The sequence below is a fragment of the Electrophorus electricus genome, chromosome 2 (assembly GCF_013358815.1).
Source record: "Electrophorus electricus isolate fEleEle1 chromosome 2, fEleEle1.pri, whole genome shotgun sequence".
Taxonomy (NCBI): Eukaryota; Metazoa; Chordata; class Actinopteri; order Gymnotiformes; family Gymnotidae; genus Electrophorus; species Electrophorus electricus.
The window spans coordinates 29,604,206-29,627,054 of record NC_049536.1 but is presented as its reverse complement, the minus strand read 5'-3'; the positions used below and the strand labels follow the sequence as shown (position 1 = coordinate 29,627,054).

The window sequence follows — 22,849 nt, the reverse complement described above, 5'->3', positions numbered from 1 at the left end:
GGGGCGGTAAAACGTCCCAGAAAGAAAACTCCATTATCCCCTTTGGCTGTCTTCTAAAATAACAAAAAATAGTCAATGTCGTCATATTTAAGTGAGGTCCTCTAAAACGGACTGATAGCTTGATGTATTTTATTGAATCAGCCCTACTTTAGAGTGGTTTGAACGCATTGCGCCGTGAATACTAATGAAGTAAACTTGCGTCTCAATTTGACAGAGTGCACGAACTTTTAAGACTCTCCCTATTCTCCATTCTGCTATGGACAGTTTCAAGGCCCCCGCTCACTGAGTTTTTCCAGTGTAAAGTTCGCAAGAAAGTTTTTAAATTTGGGATTTAGGGCCTAATAACGACTAATCGATAATCATGCGAGTTTAAAATACGTTCAGTACGGGTATAAATCTTTACTATCGTCAGATGTCCCTAAAAAACAACACATTTTGAGCAGAAAAGCGCAACCTACGACAAGGCCGAAGATCTTTTTAACTTTTTTGCGTGTTGGATTTTACAGAACTTAAATGGGAAACACACCAAGTAGATTTGCATGGACCAAGTTTTTAAACGATGTAACCAAACAATATTTGCTATACAGGTTATTGGGATTGTTTTAATCCGTGCATTTTTATGCAGTTTAGTGTGGATCCCACACAATCTACAAATTAGTTTGCTAACTTGATTGCTTTGCGTAAGCATCAACTAGGCAATTTATTCATCCATTTGTTTTATCTTTACTTATACATCTTTATTCATGAAAATTAGCCTACATATTAAAATCAATTAAAATATAGTTGGTGCCAAGACCTTTGGTGAGCTTTTATTTTATGTAAGTAATTTATTACAATATCATTGCACAAGCAAGTAAGCTTATGGTTTTGTTACAAGGCTAACAAGCTTTATGTTCAATGCGTATTTTGGCTAATTACTTTGTCTTGGTAGTTTCTATATATATTTTTGTGTTAATCCCACAAATGATATAAAGGCATGTGTAGTAAAATTTGATTACAATTTTTTAACCTACTACAGTGTTAGGATATATTCTTAAAATTTGAATGCATTTACCAGTACGAGTACAATCTAGATATGAATATGACTTCTGAACAGAACATACTGTTGTGAACTTGTTAGAGCGGACCTTGACAGAAGTTGCCCCTTTAAGACTGGGGGTGCCTTGAAACCGATGAGTTCCATGTTTGTATCTTGAAATTGAGAGCAGAGCCGAACTCCATGTTGTAACAAAGTTATCATCAAGAAACGTAACTTTTTCTTTTTATTTATATTTAATTTTCTTTGTTTTATTATCGCAATGAAAGTATAGAAATCACATTAATTCCAGTGTCTACGCGCATTATGCATTTACTCAACTGCTGGAAGTGTTAAGTTATTTGTCACTTGGCGTAGAATTTGATCAATTCAAACTTAGCAAGCGATCCATATTATTAGAAAAATACTTTGTAAAGTGCTGTTTTACTGGATTTACGGATCTCATGGACCTCCCGTCCTCGTCGATAATCACGCAAGTGACTAAGGACGAAGAGCCGAATGCTCTTTTGCGAGAAAAAGGTAAGTTTGAGAACTTCAGATCGGATTGTTTTCAGGCGCACATGTCAAACCCACTGAGACACACTCGGGGTGGCGACCTCATTAAGTTAAACCAAATTAAAACAGAGTGCATCGTCTACCCTTTTGGGGACTCATAGTTACAGGAAACCACTCCATTTATTTAGTAAAATAATAGTAAAACCATTTCTGTTGTTTGATTGGGTTATTAATGGACTAAATGATGCACATTTAATCGAAAATGTCTTATTTTACAGATATATTCTACTGCACACAATAGATTCACCCTTGTCCTTAAAATTTCCAGGTAGTTTTTAAAGTTAGTTTTCTGTTGGTGGACTTTGGGAAGTTGTGTTCCAGAGCTGGGGGCGGGTCCGGAGCATCCGTAACCAGATGGCTGACGTTCTGCGTAAGACCGTTGAAGCATCTTATATAAATATGATTTATCCGGAAGTATACCGTAAATAATATACTTGCTTAGTTTGTACTCCCATCGCGTAGGGTAGTAGTGACTGTGGGTTATTATGATTAGTCAGCCCAGCGAAAAACGCTGCGGTGTCTGCCCGGATTTGGTTTTACCGTTACAGGATTACATTGTAAACCTCATCTTTTATAGTCTGAGCTTTTTTAACGAAAATATATTTTTCAAAGTAAGCTAATAGACCATGCACTGAGAATTCAAGGTATAAATGAAATGAAATGAAACTATGTGGCCTAGGTGCTCTAATGAACTGTTTCTTGCCACGTTCTTCGTTGGGTTTGAATGGAGGCCTCGGTATCCCCACACTGCGTTTCAGTAGTCATCAGATAACCTGGTCATCAGCGTGGTAGCATACAGAGGAAGGCTCATGAGCTATGTCAGCACTGTACATGTCTGATGAGGTTTAATAGTTTACTGCAGGTCAAAGGCTCTTTATTGTGTGCCGTTTAATGTTTTGTTTTTTGTATCTGGACGGCAGTTCCCCTCCTGGCAGATATTCGAGCACTCCTGATCTCCTCCTCTGTGGTCATGTAGTAGAGCCTAAATTTAAAGTTTCTCAGTATCTTATCACTACTCAAGGAGACTGTTCGGGATGTAAACAGTGTGCTAGAATGTTTTTCACCAAGTTAAATACTAGTAAATGGTTATGTGTTTCCTTCCCATTTGTCTTTTCCATTCAGTTTTGATGAATGTTGTTTTCACATTTTGTGAAAGGTATTATGTTTTCTCAAAGATGGCTCTTACTTATTGAATTCCATCATAAAGGTTGTCATTTCTGTTGAAACAGTAATATATTCAGGTTTTGCAGCTTTATTTTTAAGTTTATCTGTGGATTACATTTCTATATTAAACATTTGATATGTACTAATTATTGCATAATTACTTAATTGTTAATATTAACTTTTAGCAGGGTTAGCCTAATAGCTATTCTAAAAAAAGGGAAAATATCAGTGCATACTCTGTCTTGGTTGATGGAATATGTCTGGTCTAGGTAAAGCCATGTATATTTTTGTTTTTTCTTGAAGAACTATTTCTTTAACAGTCTGGGCCTTTAAGATTTTTATTGATAATACTGAAAATTGTAGTTATATTGTTTCTGTGATTTGATCATATAGGGTTAGGCCTACTTTGCACATGTTTGATAAAACATTTTAGATTATGGATCCATGTTGGACAGCAGATGCATGTACTTTTTTCTGTTTGTCATCTATTGACTCCAGAATCTGTACTTTAGTCTGTAAAAGATTATCTGCAAAAGAAATGAATGTAAATTTCAGCTGTTTCTGTATAAGTGTTCTAGATGGGGCCACGTATGCTAAGTGTGACTAGATGTGGTTGCATATGCTAAGTGTTGCTGTAAATGTGGCTGCGCATGCTAATTAGCCACTGTATATATGGTCGTATGCTAAGTGTGTTGATTTTGCTGGCAGTAACTTCTCTCTGCCTGTTTCATTTGTTTTGCCACTGACACAAAAAGCCTTGGTGGCCCACTTAATAAACATGAGTCGGGGCTCTAAAGCTGCTCAGCTTTAGAGGGAGTGTGTTTCTCTGAACGATGGTGCCTGTGTCCTGCACGGGACAACCTGTGGCCCAGGTTCAGCTCGGGGGTGGTGTGGACGGGATGGCAGAGTTGAAGTGCTCTGCTTGTTCCTCTGACTGCTGTGCCTGCACTAGCACTCGTTTCCCCTGCTGGCACCTACATTATGCTTTGGGGGATCTGCAAGGCCCCTATGTTCCTGACAGAATCCTGACATCAGGGCTAAAGGAGATCTGCATGGGCCCTGCTTTCTGTACCTGTATACATGAGTGCAGGGCAAAGCTTTTGCATGAAGGCTTCATTTTTCTCCATGAACTGAAATGCCACCTTCTTTTTGCATGTTACCAACAGTTCACTATTAATTTCTATATATACGTTATGATTTGTTTAAACAGAGTGGTATGAGATCTTGCAATTTAAATTATATATTTATTTATTGCTCACTTGAAAATCACAGTACAGTCATGTGAACCTGTGGCTACATTTGAGTGCTCATTGGGAAACAGGATGTTTTAAAGAGAGATTACATACCTGTTCAAACTGTTCCATTATTCTTCTTCTTCATTCAGAAAATTCTGCCAAATTAGATGAGCCTAGTAGAATGTGACTGGAAGAGACTTCAGTAAGTGCGGGCTCTGATTAGCTGAAATGAAAGATATCCAGGGAATTCAGTCTTATAGGGAATTAATTTCCTTTTTATATTTTGTCAATATCAGAACAGACTACTGACAAGCTTTTTGGTGCTTTAAGAATATTGTTTAAGTCTCAGATGTACAGATTTTAGCATGGGATTTGTGTACTCCTATTTTAGTCCTAGAGTAGCCCTAAACCACACGTTTCAGCATTCTTCCTGCTCCTAAGACACCTGACTCAACTCGTCAGCTAATTATCAAATCCATAAAGAGTTTAAAGTGGGTGTGTCAGATCAGGGTAAACATTGAATGTTGCAGTGCGGGGGTACTTTAGGACTGCAAACAGGAAAACACTGGCTTATTGTACCACTATGTATCAAAGTGGTAGGAGCAAAACATTTGGTACAGAGTATTACATGCAGACTTGTCAGATGGGCGTCTGGCTGGCTTGGTAATGGAGTAGGAGCTTGTGTCTGCAGAATTACATAGAGCATGGCTTCACTGGGCACTGCACTGACCTTTTATTTGTTATTTGAAAGGACCAGTTTTCCAGGCAGGTGTCCAGCCTTGAGTTGGACTAGTTTCCACTGTGTGGGGGGACTTGACATGAGATTCTTCATAGCACTTCATCTGTATGCCTAGAAAACTAACCTGCCCATGTCTGCCTGCAAACCAGATGATTCACTGAAACTTTGATCAAGGTATCTTCTATTACAGGCTGACTTGGATTAAAATTGCATCAAAATATAGCCCAAGTTCTTGTGGCTTGTTTGATGGCTGAAAGCCTTGTACTTCTCTTGTTCTGAATATCTGATAGAATGCTGCACGGTCCGCCAGCCTGGTTTATCTCCGTTGCATCATTCTCCAAACTGCTTGTCTGTACTTGCTTGTACGCTCAAAAGGAATGGCTGGATTCCTGGTTTCCTTCAAAACATTGCAGGACTTCAAACTACTCAATATTTTAGACATTAGAAAGATTCAGTCCAAAGGTATTGCAGAAGATGATTGTATGCATTGTGAGGCAGGTTCATCTAACTTAACTAGCATAATGCATGATTTGCTAATGTTATGGCAGAAAGTTGTTGGGAATGTAGTTATGAATAGCTGCGTCAAAATGGAAGCCATTCCTGCTATTTTTCTGGTGTGTGGGTGTTGAGCATTCCCTAAAGCTGTATGTTTTGATAGGAACTATCTACACACACCCACAAGAAAGAAAACATTTTCAGCTAAAGCAGTATCGGATAACTCACGTCATCAGCTCTGGCTTTTACGCTGGACCCAGCCTAAGTTGTTGAAGGAAAACCTGTGCAATTCCATGTTACATAAGATTGGGGGTGAAAGAGACGTACACTGAAGAATGAGAGTCGCTTAGCTCATGGAGTTTCTGCTCCTGGCTACCACAGCTGCTCAGGCTAATCTCTACAACTACTCTCTGCATCTGACCACTAAGTCATACAGGACTCTTGGTGACTTGCATAACACTAATCTCCACTTACAGGACCTGCCCTCTGAGTCGAATGACACTTAAGAAATTGGATTAGCCACATGCACGTACTTGTGTTTTAACACTGAGGATGTGGTATCGACTAATGTTGTTTACAGAGGCCAAGCCTTTAAGGAAAGATGTGCCAAAGCATTGTTTGGCACCATGCTGTATGCTCCAGGCAGTGGGTCCAAACACCTGTTCTTAACTTAATTGTATCATTATTTTTAGAAAGGCCAAGCCACTGAGTTCAGACATGACTGTATCTCCATGTTTGGCTTTAACTGGACCAGCCATTGCAAGAACCAAACATTTAGTTTCTGGGACGACTGGTGTTCTCTGTATGGCCATTGACGAAAATGAAGCAGAGATGCTCATTGCCAGTGCGAGCTTGCCAGTTTCCCTCTGTGTGTCTCCCTGGCATTGTGGGTTATTGAGGCATAGCGTTCCCAGGCTCCTCTGCTCTCTACCTGCAGTGCTGTGTGCAACATGATCTGAGGGTGGCAGTACACACAGAGCAGGCATGCGCCAAATCGCCTTGCTACAGCTCTTACTTCATTTCCTGTTCCTACTTTGGCTTGGCTGGGCCGTATGCAGTGCTGGGTTATGGGCCAGCGATATGGCAGCATTCCAGTGCGAGGGTAGGCGAAAGGGGGGAGAAGGAGAGAGTAGGTTTAGTGAGGCCCCAAGAGGGATTCTTTTGCACACGAGTTCCATTAGAGGTGCAGGACACTGTTTTTAGGACATGCTGTGACTGTCTGGTGTTTTTCTTACACTAACACTTGCCATTATAGAACCGATAGACCTGATCTAATTTAACAGGGTTTGTTGTTTTGGTGTAGAATTTCTACCATATAGGTTATTAACAGTAAAAAATGCATTTATAATGTTTTTTGATACTTTATTGGTATTTCTTTTAAATTATTAAGTTTTATCTGTGCAGATTCAGCTTAAAATGCAGCCGCGCCAGTGCCACCTAACCTGCCACCTCTCCCACTCCCAGCGGATGGCGTGAAACAAGCTGTCAGATTATGGGGGGGGGTCGTGTGTCCCTGTCATTAAGACTGGCATTCGGTGGCCTCTAGCTGCAGAGACCTGTTCAGGAGCAGGCTTACACAAGCCAGCCACCTTTAACTGTGTCGGAGGTGGTGGGACAGCAAAGGCGGGGAAAATCTGTAACCTCGTTATCGCCATCCAGAGCGGCACAGAAATGTGGTGCTAGTCACAGAACTGGGAATCACATCCTGCTGTCCATCACACCATGCTGAATCCTCAGACCATAGTCAAGTGCAGTGTGTCTGTGTTAGCTTCACTTCCTGCATATATTATGAAGGTTAAATGTAGAACAAATGCTTCCAGCCTGTAGGCTGCGGAAAAGTCATGTTTGTTACTTGCATTGCCTTAACACAAACATTTGACTAGGCCGATTTGTCTTGTTCCCCAGTCAGACGCACAACAAAGTTTTGTTTTGCGTCTCCGTTTATGGCCTGTATGGAGTGCACTATATATACGGAGAAGGCCATCTTTAACTGCTGTCGGCAGGAGTCTGCACGTTGCTATTTAAAGCACCTTGATGTGTAACATCAGAAGAGTCAGTTTGAAGCAGTGTGTAATGTTTCTTTCTACTGTCCGCTCCTTTGCTCTCGTCTCACCGTAATTGTGCTCACCAATATAACTGTGGCCATCGCCACCCCTCTGTCATGTTCCTAGCAGAAGACATTTGAATTTGCATTATTCAATGTTTGCATTATCATATTTAGAGAAAATGGGGGAAAAACTAAGAACTAAAAAAAAAAAAAGATTTTAGCAACTTTTCTGTTAAGATGAGGGGTGGGAAGGGTTGACTATATGATTCAGGTCAGGTCATTTTAATAGGCCAAATTTTATTATCTTGGCAATGTCTCAAGGGAGATAAATTCTATACTCTTCTAAAGTACGCTGTTCTATATATAACATTAAAAATATTAGCACATTAAACTGCCATCATTATGTCACCATACTGGCATGTCGAGGAGAAATTTTGCAAAAACTAGCCATCAGAACTAACCTTGTTACTTGTTGCTAGAGCCTCAGGGTTCATTTAGACTGGCATTCTAAGCTTACACGTTGACAGGACCTCATCCATCTTGGTTGCAGTTGACAAGGTTTTGTCTCGCCAATGACCAGCACTCATCGCCGTTCTTCTTCTTCCTAATGTGCAGAAAACTGCTGTCCCTTCCGAGCCAAACATAGGTCGCTAATCGCATGGATTCCCCGTAATGTCACACTATTCATTGAACTCCTGTGTTCATCTGCTTGTACTTGTTGACAAATATCCTGCTTATTAGCAAAGAGTGCTGAAGTAGATGAGATTATTCAGGCCAGTAGTGTGTAAATGAGCTGATATTTGGCGTTCTTAATGGAAACCCAGTGAGTAGATATTGCCTGTGTGTGGGAGCTTGTGGGTGTGGTAGGCATGTGTTTTCAATTAATGATCCAGAGCTCCACCCTTTTGAGAATTTCTGAAATGTTTTCTTTAAATATACAATAAATCACCAGCTGTACCATTTTCAACAGCTGTCTTTTTACCATGTTCATAGCACACAGAATTAAGTATTTTTAAAAAATTGCAGAATATTGTTTTGCAAAAGATCCTGAGTATCAGCAAGAAATGCAAATATAATGCATGGTTTAGGTGGTTGTCTCTAATTGATGTAAACCTTTTTTAAAATGTATTAAAAAATACACTTGCATTTCAGTGTGAAAACTAAAATTTGTCAGGCTGTGTTGGTTCAGTTTTTAATGTTGGTTTGGAAACCCAGCAGGAACTAATTTGTTTAAACAAATTTATGTAATGCTGTTTATAACAAGAGATGCTTGATCAATATGTAGTGCACATATTTGTTCTTTCCTTAGTGACTAATTTCAAAAGCCAAAAGTGCCAAATACCAAAAGTAATGCATGTAGATAATAACTCAGCATGTGATTGAATTATCAGAGTTATCAGAGTTTTAAGAAATATAACTTTCTACTCAGAAAGTAGTTTGTGTACATATTTGACGTGCTTTGGTGTATCTGCTAGGTAACTCGTGTAAAAATACAAATGTGGTGAAACCTGGTGACGTGTCATGTTCTATGGATGTAAAGGGACGGAGTCCTGATGTGCCCATGTGCCCTTGCTGAGGTCTGACATGGAGTTGTTTTTTTTTTTTTTCATTTACAGGTGCTCCTGCACACATTGTATCTGCCTCCAAGAAGCCCCGTAAACGTGGCTTTTTCAACAGCCTCTTGTGCTGCCTGTGTCATGACGAAGCAGATCAGGTGCCTGTCAATAACAACGCACCACTTCTGGTGGAAGAGAATGGAACCATCTCGAAGGTAAGGCCCAGTCCAGGACCTTCGCTCAGTTTCGATCAGGAGTCTCTCTCCTCCCCTGCTCTACCCCTGTCCCTGTGCTCTGGAGGCAGACTGTTAACATATTTGAGGGCCACATGATGAGATGTCAGTGAGGAAACCAAAGCCTCATGTTAGCTTTGCGCAAGCCTTATCCTGTTTACAACCATGATTTTCAATAGCCAATAGCAAAATCTCACACTGCTGGTCATCAGTCATATTTGTGTTGCTAAGTCAGTGTGGCTGCTGCTTCAAATGCCTACCCAGAGGAAACCCTATGAAATGCATAAAGACACACAAACATTGCTCTACTCTTATGCCATTTAAAACAGCATGAAACAATAAGCAGAAACAAACAGCTTCTAAATGTATTTTTTGAAAAGGTATTTGGAGTTTATGGTTGGTCTGGCATAATGCAAAGCTGCCTGCAACTTAATTAAACCCCATTCTTGGAAAACAACATGGTAGTTAGCAGCTACTAGCAGATCAGATGTTCAAGACGTTCTCGGGTGTCGGGTTCAGATTTATGCCTTACTTCAGCTTTTTATAGTGATTCGATATTCCAGGAGTTATTTGTCACGTCTGTAAAGCCCCCAAAATAAATTGGTGGGTCTCCTGAAGGCGGGCCGATTGCACGACTCAGTGTTGCTCTGATCCTTCTGTCATGTCAACGTGTGCACTGCTGCTGATGTCTCAGGGTGCCTGTGGGCTCAGCGAATCCTCACACTCCCATGAGTGCCCTGCACAGACAGATCTAGTGGACCCCTGTCTGCTCTCTGGGCTCTGCAGACATCGCAGGGAGAGCGAACCTGTTGGAGAATGTCTGGAGTGTTTTACGGCCCCTGAGCTGCACCCGTCGGTTTGGGAAAGCAAGTGTTTTGTGGAGAGCAATATCAGTAAATACTTGGAGACATCTGCCTTTTTTAGAGGCAAGCGCATTCAAGCTAATATGCCTGCTGAACTCTGTTTTGACCCCACTAAAGTCTCACAGCAAGGCTGTCCTGCGGAAAAGAGTGAGTCCTCAGAAATTGCCACTGAATCTGCCATGATTTCATCAGAACCGAAAACATCTTGTGATTTCACAGTGCACTCGAACGTCTCTGGACTAATGCAGTTTGATGGAGATTATATTAAAAATGATCAGTTCAATGAAGAATTAACAGAGCAGCACGACAAATTTGATTCCTTGGAGACTAGTAGTTTGTCTGACTGCGACTCGGAGCACAGTGAGTCTTTTATGACTGGCAGACCTTTAGTCCAGTCATTTGAAAAAAGCCTATGTTCTCAACATAGTGTTGAGTCTGAAGTCAGTAAACAATCTGAGATGGGTGAACATGAAACTGAACTCTTTGACTTACCGGAGGTCATGCCCAATTTTTACGAGTCTTTTGAAATCGAAGAGCTGACTTCCTCAGATTTTGATAAATTTTATGTGCATGAAACAGAATCGGCAGAAATTTTTGAAAAGTGCAGTAGTTCTGAAAGCTCTGAAGAAATGTGTATTTCAGATCTGTTTGAGCAATGCTGCACACTCGATCAAAACACAGCATTTGATCTGCATTCACAACACTTTGACCAATGTGAGCTTAACAATCAAAACAAGCCCTCTGAATGCCATACCACACATTTTGAATCCTCTAAATTGTGCCAGGCCTCTAAAGAAAGCCAGCCAGCTGGGGTGTCTGAATCCATTGAGCAACAACCAGCCCGACAAATAGAAGCTAGAGAAAATGACAAGTTAAGTGTACAAACTGTTTTGGGACTCTATACTGACTCATTTGAGAGCCAACCTTCTGATGATGATGTTGAACACGCTTCAGAACAGCCCTCTGAACGTTGTGCTGAACAACTGGAGCTATCTAACTATAGCCAGCTGTCTGAAAATGATATTGAGTGTGTTAAGACTCTGGAACAATGCTTGACTTGTGGGAGGTACTTTGAGAAATGTGAAATTCCTAAACAATGCTATCCCTCAGAGCCTACTGACTGTTATGAGAACCAATTACAAAGCAAACCTGTTGAAAAGTGCCTGGAATTGTGTGAGTCCTCTGGAACACTGTGCTCTGTGTTCAACACCTCTGAGCTCCCTAAAGAAAGCCCTCCCATTGAAGCTGACACAGACACGCTTAGAAAGCGCACAGCGTGTGACATGATATTTTTTGGATCGATGGAAACCTTTGAGGCCCGTTGGCTCTCTCAGTTCCTTGCCGATCACAGTCAACAAAACGGAACCTTTGTAAACCAGGAAGACAGTGTTGTAATAACTGGGCCAAGTGATGACTTTCACACCAGGGACAATAATGTTGATTCTGTACCTGCATCTAAAGACTGTGATGGTTTCAGTGAGCAGAAAATGCTCTGTAAAGCATGTTTGAAGAGAGAAAAGGAGGAGTTGGATTGCTGTGAACCCTCTCAGATGTTTGAGCTCTGTGATGGTGTAACTGGAAGATTTAAACTTGACTCTGATGAGAGCAGACCTGGAGAGTTGGTGGTTAATGTAGGTTCACTGGATGAATCTAGTGAAGAAGAATATGCTGACTGTACTGATGGCAAGAGCCAAGGCAGTACTGAAACAGAAGAATCATTTAAAAGTTTTGTTGATGAGCATGACATGGAAATCTTTCATGATCGGTCTGATGAGAGTAAACCTTTACAGAAACTCTCTGAGAAGGATGACATCTATCAACTTTATAATGTTCACAGTAAAGAATCATATGAGTTTAGTGTTGGTTATGATACCTGTGATGTCGTAGATGCACACAAAGAAGCTCATGAATTAAGCTCTGAACAAAACACAAAGAAAGAAAGCTACAAAACATATGCAGAAGCACTGTGTTCTGGAATCTCTGTAGAAACAGATCAGGGTCACCGTCCTTACACTGAAAATGTGGAGGTCAGAGAGGGTGAAGGTTCTGAACTAAATTTTAATGGTGAGGACAAAACTCTGCATGCTGTAGAATGCCTAGCCAATGAACATCTTTGTGAAGAAGACGTCGTTGAACACCACGAGGAAATCAGTGTACTGGAGCTCTGTGAGAGAGCAGGTGAAGTTTATGAATTTATCACAGAGTTTAACACTTGCAAGGCTTTCTCAGTAGCTGCCTCAGATGCCTCTTCTATTGAGGGAACATGTCATGAACAAGAAATCACTGCATATACCACTGAAACATATACCAAAAAGAAAACTATAACAAATCACAAAGTCTCTGACACAGAGGTCTCTGAACTAGCAGACGAAGTTAAACAAGACCTCACTCATGACAAAGGACTTCATTTGACAGATGAGACCCTGGTGGGAAAAAATGGTGATTATGAAGGCACAGATGAAGCAGAGGGAGGTCAAGGACCTTGTTGCGGAGAGATAGAAACATCTGAAGATGATGAAGCCTCTATATTTGCCTTAGAAGATGTCGCTTATGTTGAAGAGCACAATATGTTATACGAGGAGAAAGATGAAAAGATCAGTGTCCAAGATGTACGGGTCATGCAAAATACCTTTGACTTGCAGTCATACACAGATAAAGAGCCTCGTGATGTATCAGTAGGTCAGACAGACAGAGCAGAGAATAATTTCTTAGCTCACAGTGAAAAATTGGAAGAACTGATGCATCAGGTTGTGAGAAGTGAAACGACAGAATATGACACACACGATACATTGATTAAGCAAGTCAATCAAGAACCGACATCCCCTGAACAGATTGATGCTTCTGAGGACAGTGAAGCATCTGATGATGAGGAATCTCCAGAGTACTGCGAATGTGAATTCTGTGTGCCAGCTGCAGAGCAGGTAAAGTTCTCAGAAGTCTCACTTCGCACTGTAAACAATGTAATGAGTGCTAAATGCTACCTGATTGTATCTGATGCTGTTTAGGATTACAGAGCATGTTATGTAAGTGTTAATGTTCTAAACACATGTGTTTGGCTGGCACAGTTCTATGAGAAAAGTGTGTGTGTGTCATTATTGGTTTTATCAGATCTTTTCAAATATGTAGAGCAGTTTAAGTTTTTTAAATTGATGACAGCAAGAATTAAATATGGAAACTACCAGCAAAACCTAAATAAGGAAAGTTGCTACCCATGCTGCGACTCTTATTCCAGGCCATATGGCTTGTTATTTAAGTCAGAAGCACTGTGAAGATATGATCTGCATCCCTACCCAACACGCTAATGATCACAGACATATGTCAGAGCTGTGCTTTCTGTTTGCAAGTATATATCCTCCTTTGGGAAGGGAATTAGTTTCAGTCATAGGCCTAGTGTGCACGTGGTACTTTTTGATCAAGAATTGACTGGCCCACAGCCTTGTAATTCCACCCAGCAGCACATGGTCACACGATCTGACTTTGGAATGCAACCAGTCAGAGAGCTTCCTTATGCCTTCCTTGTGCCCTCTCATGGACAGTTACTTCCATAACCTTGTTCTCTCACCCATAAAACCACACACACAGACATGCCATGCATATATATGTATGTATACACACATGCATAGACATATTGTCAAAGCAGGACTGCTGTTCTTTGCATACACTGTATATTGATGACCTAATTTTAGCTTCCCACTTTGATAACTTGGAGTACGAGTAGGTTTTTTTTTTTTGTCCAACAGCTTTATCTGCATTTCATGCTCAAGTTGGATAATGTGTTCCATGAAATTGTACATTTATGAGGCTACCTGACATGTCTGTTCACAGGTGCCGGCCAAGCCACTTCTTCCACAGATAAAGTCTAAAGATGTAGGAAAGATCTGTGTAGTAATTGATCTGGATGAAACACTAGTACACAGTTCATTTAAGGTGAGCTAAGGATGTAAAAGTATGTTTTTCTTGCACTACTTCATCTATCTACAGATGAAATCATTGCTTGCTTGCACTACGGGATCCATTTGACTTGACTGATGTGTGTAGACATACAACACCAAAGTTTACCAGGCATAGCTCAAACACCAGAGAGTTGATCATCATCTCAGGATTATGTAGTCGTGGTGTCTACTCATTTGCCAAGGTGTATTATATTAGTAATGTAGGGATCAGACAGTCAGCTTTGTCAAGGAACACGCACTGCTACCTCCACAGCAATACCTCATGTTTGATGACCAGGGGCGCAGTGGGAGATACATTTCAAAAGTCACTAAGGTTCCCAGTATGGATTTGTTCCCGGTCAAGTGACAGACACCTGATCGTTTACATGTTCCATGCTTATCAAGGATAGAACCATATGTGTGTCAATGATGTTTAAAGTGATATTTGATTGGTTGCAAAGCTCAAAACAGGTTTAAAAATGTGCTCAGTAAAAGAGAACATTTATAATTTGGATTATCACTTTTGTGTCAGCATTAGTCTGGAACAATACAATCTTGCCAGTGTGATGTTTGCTATTCAAGTTTGTGTTTGTGCTGTGGAGAAATCCAGCCACTCTGATTTGACTCTTTATGGAAGATGTTTTTTCTCTGCCAAGTTGAAACACATTACATCAGCCAGTGGTTATGTGAGTAATGAAAAACAGACGTAAATTAAATTTTTCTCTTTGTAGGATGATGACAGAAATGATGCTGTAGTGTTTTACCAGTGGCAGTGAAGATAGTGTAGCCAGTGACACTTCTTTTAACAATAGCTCATCTTTACCTCATGAAGAGTGTTTGTTGAACACGTTTCTTTTTAGGGTAACTGTCGGCTGTGTTTTTTGTTTACATTTCTGTTAAGAATTTATATCTCACTAGAATTGTGGTTGGGTTGTGAATGTGTATTTATTAATGTTATTTCATAGTCTAAGAATGTAGGTCACAGGATCTTACTTCTTCTTAATAGGACATACTCATGATTAACTGAACATATGAATGTTTGTTTTTAAATTTGTCTGTCTGGTTATGAGCCTGTGAGAGACAATAATGTCAGCTTGACTAAAGACTTGACTGGACCTACCAATATGCTCTTGCACAACTGTATAAAGTTATATTATATGTAATATAAATAAATAAGAATATGTACAGATCATGCATTGACCAAATACTGCTCAAAAACATGTCTGCTCTCAGGCTTCTGATTTAAAGAGATATTAAAGATTTTTATTTGATGTTTTAAAAAAAATCATTGAGTATCTTAATTCAGTCCTCAAACTAATTTGTTTGGATTTTTTGTTCTGAACAGCCAGTGAACAATGCAGATTTTATCATTCCAGTGGAAATTGATGGGGCAGTACACCAGGTGAGCACTTAAAAGGTCTTCTTACTAGAAACTGACCACCTCTGTGATCTGGTAAAGCAAACAACACTTATTACATTTTACAGTGACCTCACAAACAGCATCCTGTTTAATTATCTTTGGATAATTCATATGCAAAGAGCAGCTCACTGCCTCTCTTAACCATTCCATCCCATGCTTTCCCATTCATATTTGTATTCCTGACATGCCATGAAGTGACCCTGAACTCCTCAGTTTTGTTTGTGCTGCCTCGCATAGCACTGTGCTACCTGACAGCAACGTGACATTCGCGATTGATGACTCTCGGCAGCAGGGGGGCTATTTCCGTGCTCTGATAAAGTAGGGCAAGCCCAACTGGCTTCCCGGAACTGGCTGTCCTTCAGTGTCTCTCAGGGCCCATCTCGTGGCACTCTGACACATGTCTCCGGCTCCAGTCCTACAAGCTCACACCCTGAACACTTCTGCCAACTCCGGCTTCCGCCTGATTCAAGTAATCCAGGATAGGCTTGTGATGATGGGAAGAGCCTATTCGGGATAACTTGGTTCAGGAATGAGACCATGAGCTTCATAAATAAGTGGCTGACCCAGTGCCCAACTATAAATCAAAACATTTTACCAGACATCATTAAATGTGTGTATTCTTTGATGTCCCCAGAAAGTGTCTCATGCTCTGGAAAGCCTTATCAAAAAGGAGAGCAACATTCAGCTTGTTTACTGTTGTATCTGTTTTTCAGAAATTGTGATAAACGATTGTTTTCAAGTGACCTTATTCAGTGCCAATCTATGTATCGGTCTGTTTGTGTTTTCAGGAGTCTGAACTGTAAGATTCAGGCTTGGAAGTTTCAGTGAGGCAGTAATATATGTTCTTGTTGCTCTGTGATCCCAGGTCTATGTGTTGAAACGACCTCATGTGGATGAGTTCCTGAAAAGGATGGGTGAATTATTTGAGTGCGTGTTGTTCACTGCAAGTTTAGCTAAGGTAGGCATTATTAAAATTTGAACCTTTTACAGCATACAACATAAACACATTTAGAGATGAAAAACTTGTAAGCTACTACTGAAAGCAATACTGAAATAAGTTAATAGATATGGTCCTTGCACTTCCGTGCCTTCCGTGTCCAGTCCTGTGACTCCGGCTCCTCTTACTTCACTTGTATCTACAGTATGCGGACCCCGTCTCAGATCTGCTGGATAAATGGGGTGCATTCCGCTGCCGACTTTTTCGGGAATCCTGCGTATTCCATCGTGGGAACTATGTCAAGGACCTAAGTCGCCTGGGCAGGGACCTCAATAAAGTCATCATTGTGGATAACTCACCAGCGTCATACATCTTCCATCCAGATAATGCTGTATGTCTCACTTTGCCCAGGTTTTTTATGTATATATGTAAATACATGTATATGTATTTTCCATTCCCAGTAATATTCCTTGTCACACTATGTAGTTATGTGCTTAACCAGTTGTAGCTTTTTTCTGGTACATGACCAAGCTTTTGCTAATACAACCCTGTGCTGTTGATTCATCATATGTAGGTACCCGTAGCCTCCTGGTTTGATGACATGTCTGACACTGAGCTACTGGATCTGATCCCATTCTTTGAGAGACTCAGTAAAGTGGATGATGTGTACGCTGTGCTCACACAGCAGAGGACTAGCAGCTAGCATGATCCATGGGGCAGCTTTCACTATGGGGCCAGGGGGGCTGGCGGCTTCAGAGCACCACCTCCCCGCTAACAGGATCAGCTGCCAGCTTGGTCCTCATCACCTACCCAGAATTCCATTTGCAGGAAGTTTGATGGAGAAGGAAGCGCTGATTGAAACTTGGTATGGCTGAATGTTGGAACTGTGAAGGACTGCTTTATCACACACACATTACAAAAAGAAATTTATTGATTTTTTTTTAACACTTGAATATGTGTTATTCCTCTTTTTGTAACTCTTTTTTTCACTTTAAATGCAAGGTAGAGAAAGCCCTGTTGAAATGACCATGGTAAAAAAACAGTTCATTATCACTGAATTTGGGACTTTTATGAATGACTGACTAGATTTCATCTTATTAGATTTTTGTGTCAAATTTATAAAACAGCTCTAACATGTTGACAAATGCACTCATGTTTCACTATCTTGACATGATCTAAATCTGTCAGTTGTTCTGGAGTGAATGGGTCTTTCTATGAGGAAGTCAGTGAAGCAGAATTTTTCCTCAGCCCTTAATGAGAGCCAAGAGAGATGTCTGTTCCACAGATGGCATAGCAGAAGCAGTGCTATCAATATAAAAATATTTATTGTAATTTAAAGTTTCATTGAAAGATGGTGCATGGCTTTTATTTATTAATTAATTTATTTTTTCTCCCTGCCAACTACCTAAGTTGGTTAAGATTGGCTAGGAATAAGAGGTTGTAAGTGTGAAAAGCAAATTATGCCTAGTGAGCCAAAGATCAAATGGGAATTTTATAGATTTTCAGTCTAAATTATTAGGTAATGGACATGTATAAAAACTCCAAAGGAATGTGGTGGTGTTGCTAGAGGCATGTGTTGTCAGTGTTTGACTTTACTGTTCTACTTTAGTGTATTCCTCATAGGAAACTCCATATTGTGTCAAAGGTGTATGCATGCATGTATTACACAACAGTCACGTGAAACATGAGGTGATTTGCCAATATGTCCGTATGATCATTAAACCCTCATTTGCCTTAATGAGGTTACCTCATACACCCAGGTAGGGACAAAACCAAGAATGTCAATCACATAAAATATTATGCTGTCTGCTTTTTAAAAATGTAGCCAACATTTAAACAGGACTTATAAAAGTGATCTCCCCTTTTCCTCTTCCTGTTATAGATTTTTAAATGGAAAATTCTTGTCTTCGGCTACACAATCATATTTGTATTTCACAGAGCTATGGCTGTATGAAAGGGAAGGTGTCATGGCACCTCAGCTACTGAGGATGCTGTTTTCAGGCTATTGGGTAAAACCAAGCTAAAGTATCTTTTAAAAAATTACACACCACATGCTTTAATTGTATTCTGAAAGACCAAGGAATAATTGAGCCCTTGCAATGAAAAAGCATACATGTCCATTTAATGTTTTTCCACATTCTACAAAATATAAACAATATTATAAAACATTGCAAGTTTTATGTTTAAATGCCCAAATGAATGAAGTAAGACAAGTCTAAATGAATAATATTCAGCATTTTAATGTCATTTTAATGGAAAGGTACAAAATCAAAGACTAAAATAACTGATTACAGAAAAGGGGGTAATGGCTGACTATATTGGTTTTTTTTCCCATTGCAAGAGCCCAATTATAGTAATCCTTTTTTGTCACACAATATTAAAAGTGCTCATCTTATACTGTGCAGGTTTATATGAATAACAGTATGTTACTTGTGAGTTTACATTGCTCACATAAGTAAAGGAGCATTCTGGAATTCTGTTTGTTACCAGTGGAAGCTATGTGCTCAGTTATGTTTTCTCCATTTTTGGGGTTATTTTAGCAGAAGTAAGAACTCCCATAGATAACCATTAATGTGCCTTGGTGTTAGGTGTTTAGCTTTGCCAATGAATGTGGACCTACAAATGTTTCTTAGCACGATCAGATGGACACATTTGCAAGTGTCAGTGTTGCTGTGATTTCTGTTGCTCAGATGAGATGTGAAGATGGAAAGAGGAGATGATGATGATTCAGTTCTTTATAACATTGGTCTATTTCTACATTTGTCTATTTCTTTTTTACAGGAATGATAGTGGTATAACCAATCATCTTATAATAATGAACATTATGCTGTGCCGAGAGAGAGAGATTTGTTATTCATAATATTGGCCTAAAGGTTTGAGCAGTACTTCATTTTGACAGGCAAAATTGGTTTTCTCTTTTCATCTTTTACTTGAACCTGGCAATATATTTCCTTGTGTTATTGTGATAGCACTGAATGTACAGTAATGCATATTATTTCAGTTATTTTGGAAATTGTTGGAGATCCTTTCAAATTACTCAAATTTCTAATATATCAAACTACTTTGGAAATGTAAAATGGTACTAATTGGAATACACAAATTCTAGTTTTAATAGAAGGCAAAGACAAAGGTAAACAGTACAGACAGTGCCTCTGACTACAGTTGCAGTAGTTTGATAATTTGGAGGTTTTCATAAACTACTGTTTTAGCTGTAGTTTGTGGGAATGTGAAGTCCTCAGTGCTAGAAATGTTACACAATTATGCCTGATTTAGTACATAATTTGAGGCCACGTCAATCTGAGAAATATCTTACTGGTCTTCTTGTGCCACCAGTAAGCCTAGAGCAGAATTGGCTCACCTTATACCACAGTCATGGTGATGTTCACTTTGAATAATAATTCTGTGCTTTTGTCATTTCTTTGCAGTTCTTAGAAATCGTAGATAATTTAATCATGCATTTACCTTTTCTAACAGATTAATCCAAAAGTGAGTCTGTTTTTAATCTGAACTGAAACAGAACATATTGAGTAACAGTCAGTTTCCTTCTTCCTGTGATCTTGTTGCTCTCTTTTTGGGAGTCATTTGCACCCCGCACCCTTTCATTTAATACCCTGCTCTTTGCTTTTCGCTCATCTTTCTACAGGATGCTGTTTGTGTGCTGAGGTCACTGTAAAATGTAATAAGTGTTGTCTGCTTTACCAGATCACAGAGGTGGCCAGTTTCTAGTACAATTCTAGCACTCGCACTGTCTTTTGGTATGACACACAGCATTTGGGTAATGTGTAGCCAATTATGTAAAATGACACTGGGCACAAGTAGCGATTTATTGTCAGCCACCACCAAAGCCTTCTAAGTCTGTTCATCGGGGTAATAAAGATGGTATCCGATGACCTGAATGCAAGAAGTTGGAATGAGAGCAGTGATCTGCACCAACTAGACTGGCCTCATAAAAACACTTTAGATCAAGCCTGTTGCTCAGTGGTGCTTTATGAATAGCACCGCTGATCTTAGATTTGTGCTTTAATAGTGAGCATATGATGCCTTAACTCATGAAGTCTGTGGTTTTTAGGAGAAAGGGCTCCCCCTGGAGTCTAGTAATGTTGCAGTGATGCCTGACATTTTCTGGCTTATGCTCTATTTGTGTATTCAACCTGTCATCTCTAGGGTCCATATTTAGGGTTCCTCTGCCTTATAATGATGTTTTATGAAGCACTATGCAAATTAAGTAGATTTATAATTAAGCAAGGAGTATTTATGCCTGCAATCAGCATTCTGTTGCAGTGACTGTCAAACTTTCACAACATAACTTCTCAACTCTGAAACGGCCAATAGTTTCTAATGCTGGAGAACATGGACAACTAAAATGCCCTCCCACTAACATGCTAAAATATATGCACCATTTTTATTATACTCTTTGGTAGCAAACTTAAAAAAAAAAAATTATAGGGCTGCCACAAAGCCTCTTGGACAGTTGATTGGGTTTTAGGTGTTTATTTTGAGATGTTCAACTAAAAGGGTAACATGATGTAGCCTTTTCATTTATTTACCACACATACCCTCTGCCTTTTACTTTTTTACTGTATCACCCCCTTTACATTTTAAACAAACACAAAAAACCCACATTTGTTCCATATTTGTATGTCTGGTAATGTGCATAGAGCAAACCAAATTTGGCAATAATAGATGTAGATTTTTATTGTGATATGGGAATAGGAATGCCAAGTTTAAAGTCAAATATAACCTAGTTTTGGAACTTTTGTAATTTTAATTGTATTTTACTGTTTTGAATGAGTTATATCATAAATGAAACAAATGAAAAGCAGTCTCGTGTTTGTTGACCATGGAGCAAGTTCGACAAATGCAGTTAAAATGAAAAACACTAGAGAGTTGACCAGTAAAGCTTATTTTATTTGACTTTTAAAACTTAGGATAAGTTCTTAAAATTCAGAAAACATTTCCATTCATTTTTTAAATGACCATGTTTCTCTAAGATAGTTTGATATATGTATTGATTAAACACAATTCTGACTCACAATCATGTGTCTGAAGTTAGCGTTCAGTAACTTGAAACTTCCGTGGTAACCTTTTGGCCCTGTGCATTGCACACCTGTGTAATACCATGCATCCTGATATTCCTTTAAGCTGCATTCCACAAGACACCATTTATTTATTATATTAAAAAACATCTATACAAAGGACAATGTACATACCATAAAGGTATTAAACAGAGACTTATGTCTGAACCAATTTAGGTTTTGTTATTATGGATGAGTGGCATTTTCTTGGCACTGTAACCTTAGCCTACTATGATTTACGATGCACAAGAAATTCTTAACCTATTTATTAAATCACCATGTATAACAAATCAACAGTAGCTCTTTACCAACACACTTTTAGAACTAATACAAAAACTTATCTTTAGGTAATATTATATGCTTAATTTTCAAGGAAGTTACAGTTTTAATACATCTTGTATATGTAGGCCTAAAGGTTTCAGCTCAGTGCAAAACCTTTAGATTGGCTGGATGGATGTAAGCCTAAATAATAACAATGTATACTCTACATTTCTTGTGAATATGCTTTTAAACATCTTACAGATCAATTAAAAAAGAATCTCAAAGAATGTTTTTAACTCTTAATTTCAGTGTATCAGTTTCAGATGATTACAACATAAAGATGGTTCCATGTTTCTCAGTGATTATCTAATAATTAAAAGGAGGGATATTAATCACCTAATAATCAGCTGAATTCTACATGACACAAAACACAAGTTTAATGGGCTTGACAATACTTAAGGTGTGCATTGAGTTTATACTAATATAAGGCTCAATATCCAAGCCATTCAAAATGGTTCCTTCCCACAGGAGAAGCACTGGTTACTATTTGCACTAAGCTCACTGTTAGTTACAACTACGGGACTGGTGTGAAGGCTAACTGTTTCTGCCAGCAAATCCATTTAACATGACCTTTTTAGTCATGTTTTGTTTAGCAAAAACTTCAACCTAAGCTGGTTAGGACCAATTTCTGATCTGCTCTTCTTCTAATCAGTAGAAATTATACAAACATTAACAGAATGTAAAAGATGCTTAGTCTAAATGTCATGCTCTTGCTTAAGAAAACATGTTGCTTAATTTTTGACATGCAATTTTGCAGTGCTTTTGGCCTTTCCTGAAATGAACTCCACTATACCGCTCATGTCCTTGTATGTCTGCCTTAGAGTGAGCCTGTGCACTGTCTGCATTTTCTCCATGAGAACTCTGGGTCCTGGCTGGAGGACCTCTCCATTCAGCGTCCATATAGGCTCCTTGAGCGCAGGAATGGAGATCTCGCATGCAAAGCATGCTTCTTCTGGAGCCGTCACCTCCACGTCCTGCAGATCCTGCACCATCAGAATTGACTGTGCTGTGGAAGAGACAGAATAAACAAGGATCAGTACAAACTGTCAAACATTCATATTAGTAGTAAAATCAATGTGTTCCAAGGTACCCAGTTCTGGTCCTGGAAGACAGTTTGGTCAAACATACCTGATTCAACATATAAATTCATTACCAATCTTAGCAGTTTTGATAGAGTTGGGAATTCACCAAGCTGTGGTAGGCTCCAGCTTGTTTATTTATACACATTTACATTTAATATA

The 22,849-nt window shown here is 39.3% G+C and overlaps 2 protein-coding genes across 12 annotated transcripts in view; one reads left to right on the top strand and one right to left on the bottom strand.

Annotated features, from left to right (window-relative positions):
• The first annotated feature begins 270 nt into the window (after window positions 1-270).
• On the top strand, window positions 271-21,034 carry ctdsp1 (CTD (carboxy-terminal domain, RNA polymerase II, polypeptide A) small phosphatase 1). The gene is made up of 7 exons (XM_027005683.2): window positions 271-1,555; window positions 8,888-9,042; window positions 13,749-13,850; window positions 15,201-15,257; window positions 16,141-16,233; window positions 16,418-16,603; window positions 16,787-21,034. Exons 1-7 carry the CDS (start codon window positions 1,480-1,482, stop codon window positions 16,913-16,915), a joined length of 798 nt encoding a protein of 265 aa, XP_026861484.1. The 5' UTR covers window positions 271-1,479; the 3' UTR covers window positions 16,916-21,034.
• obsl1b (obscurin like cytoskeletal adaptor 1b) overlaps window positions 17,902-22,849 on the bottom strand; it is a 34,975-nt gene continuing 30,027 nt past the window's right edge. For all 11 annotated transcript variants that reach the window (XM_035523736.1, XM_027005677.2, XM_027005678.2 and 8 more), the window contains one exon: window positions 17,902-22,614. In XM_035523736.1, coding sequence (XP_035379629.1) covers window positions 22,340-22,614 — 275 coding nt within the window. In that variant the 3' untranslated portion in view covers window positions 17,902-22,339. The remainder of the gene's footprint in view (window positions 22,615-22,849) is intronic.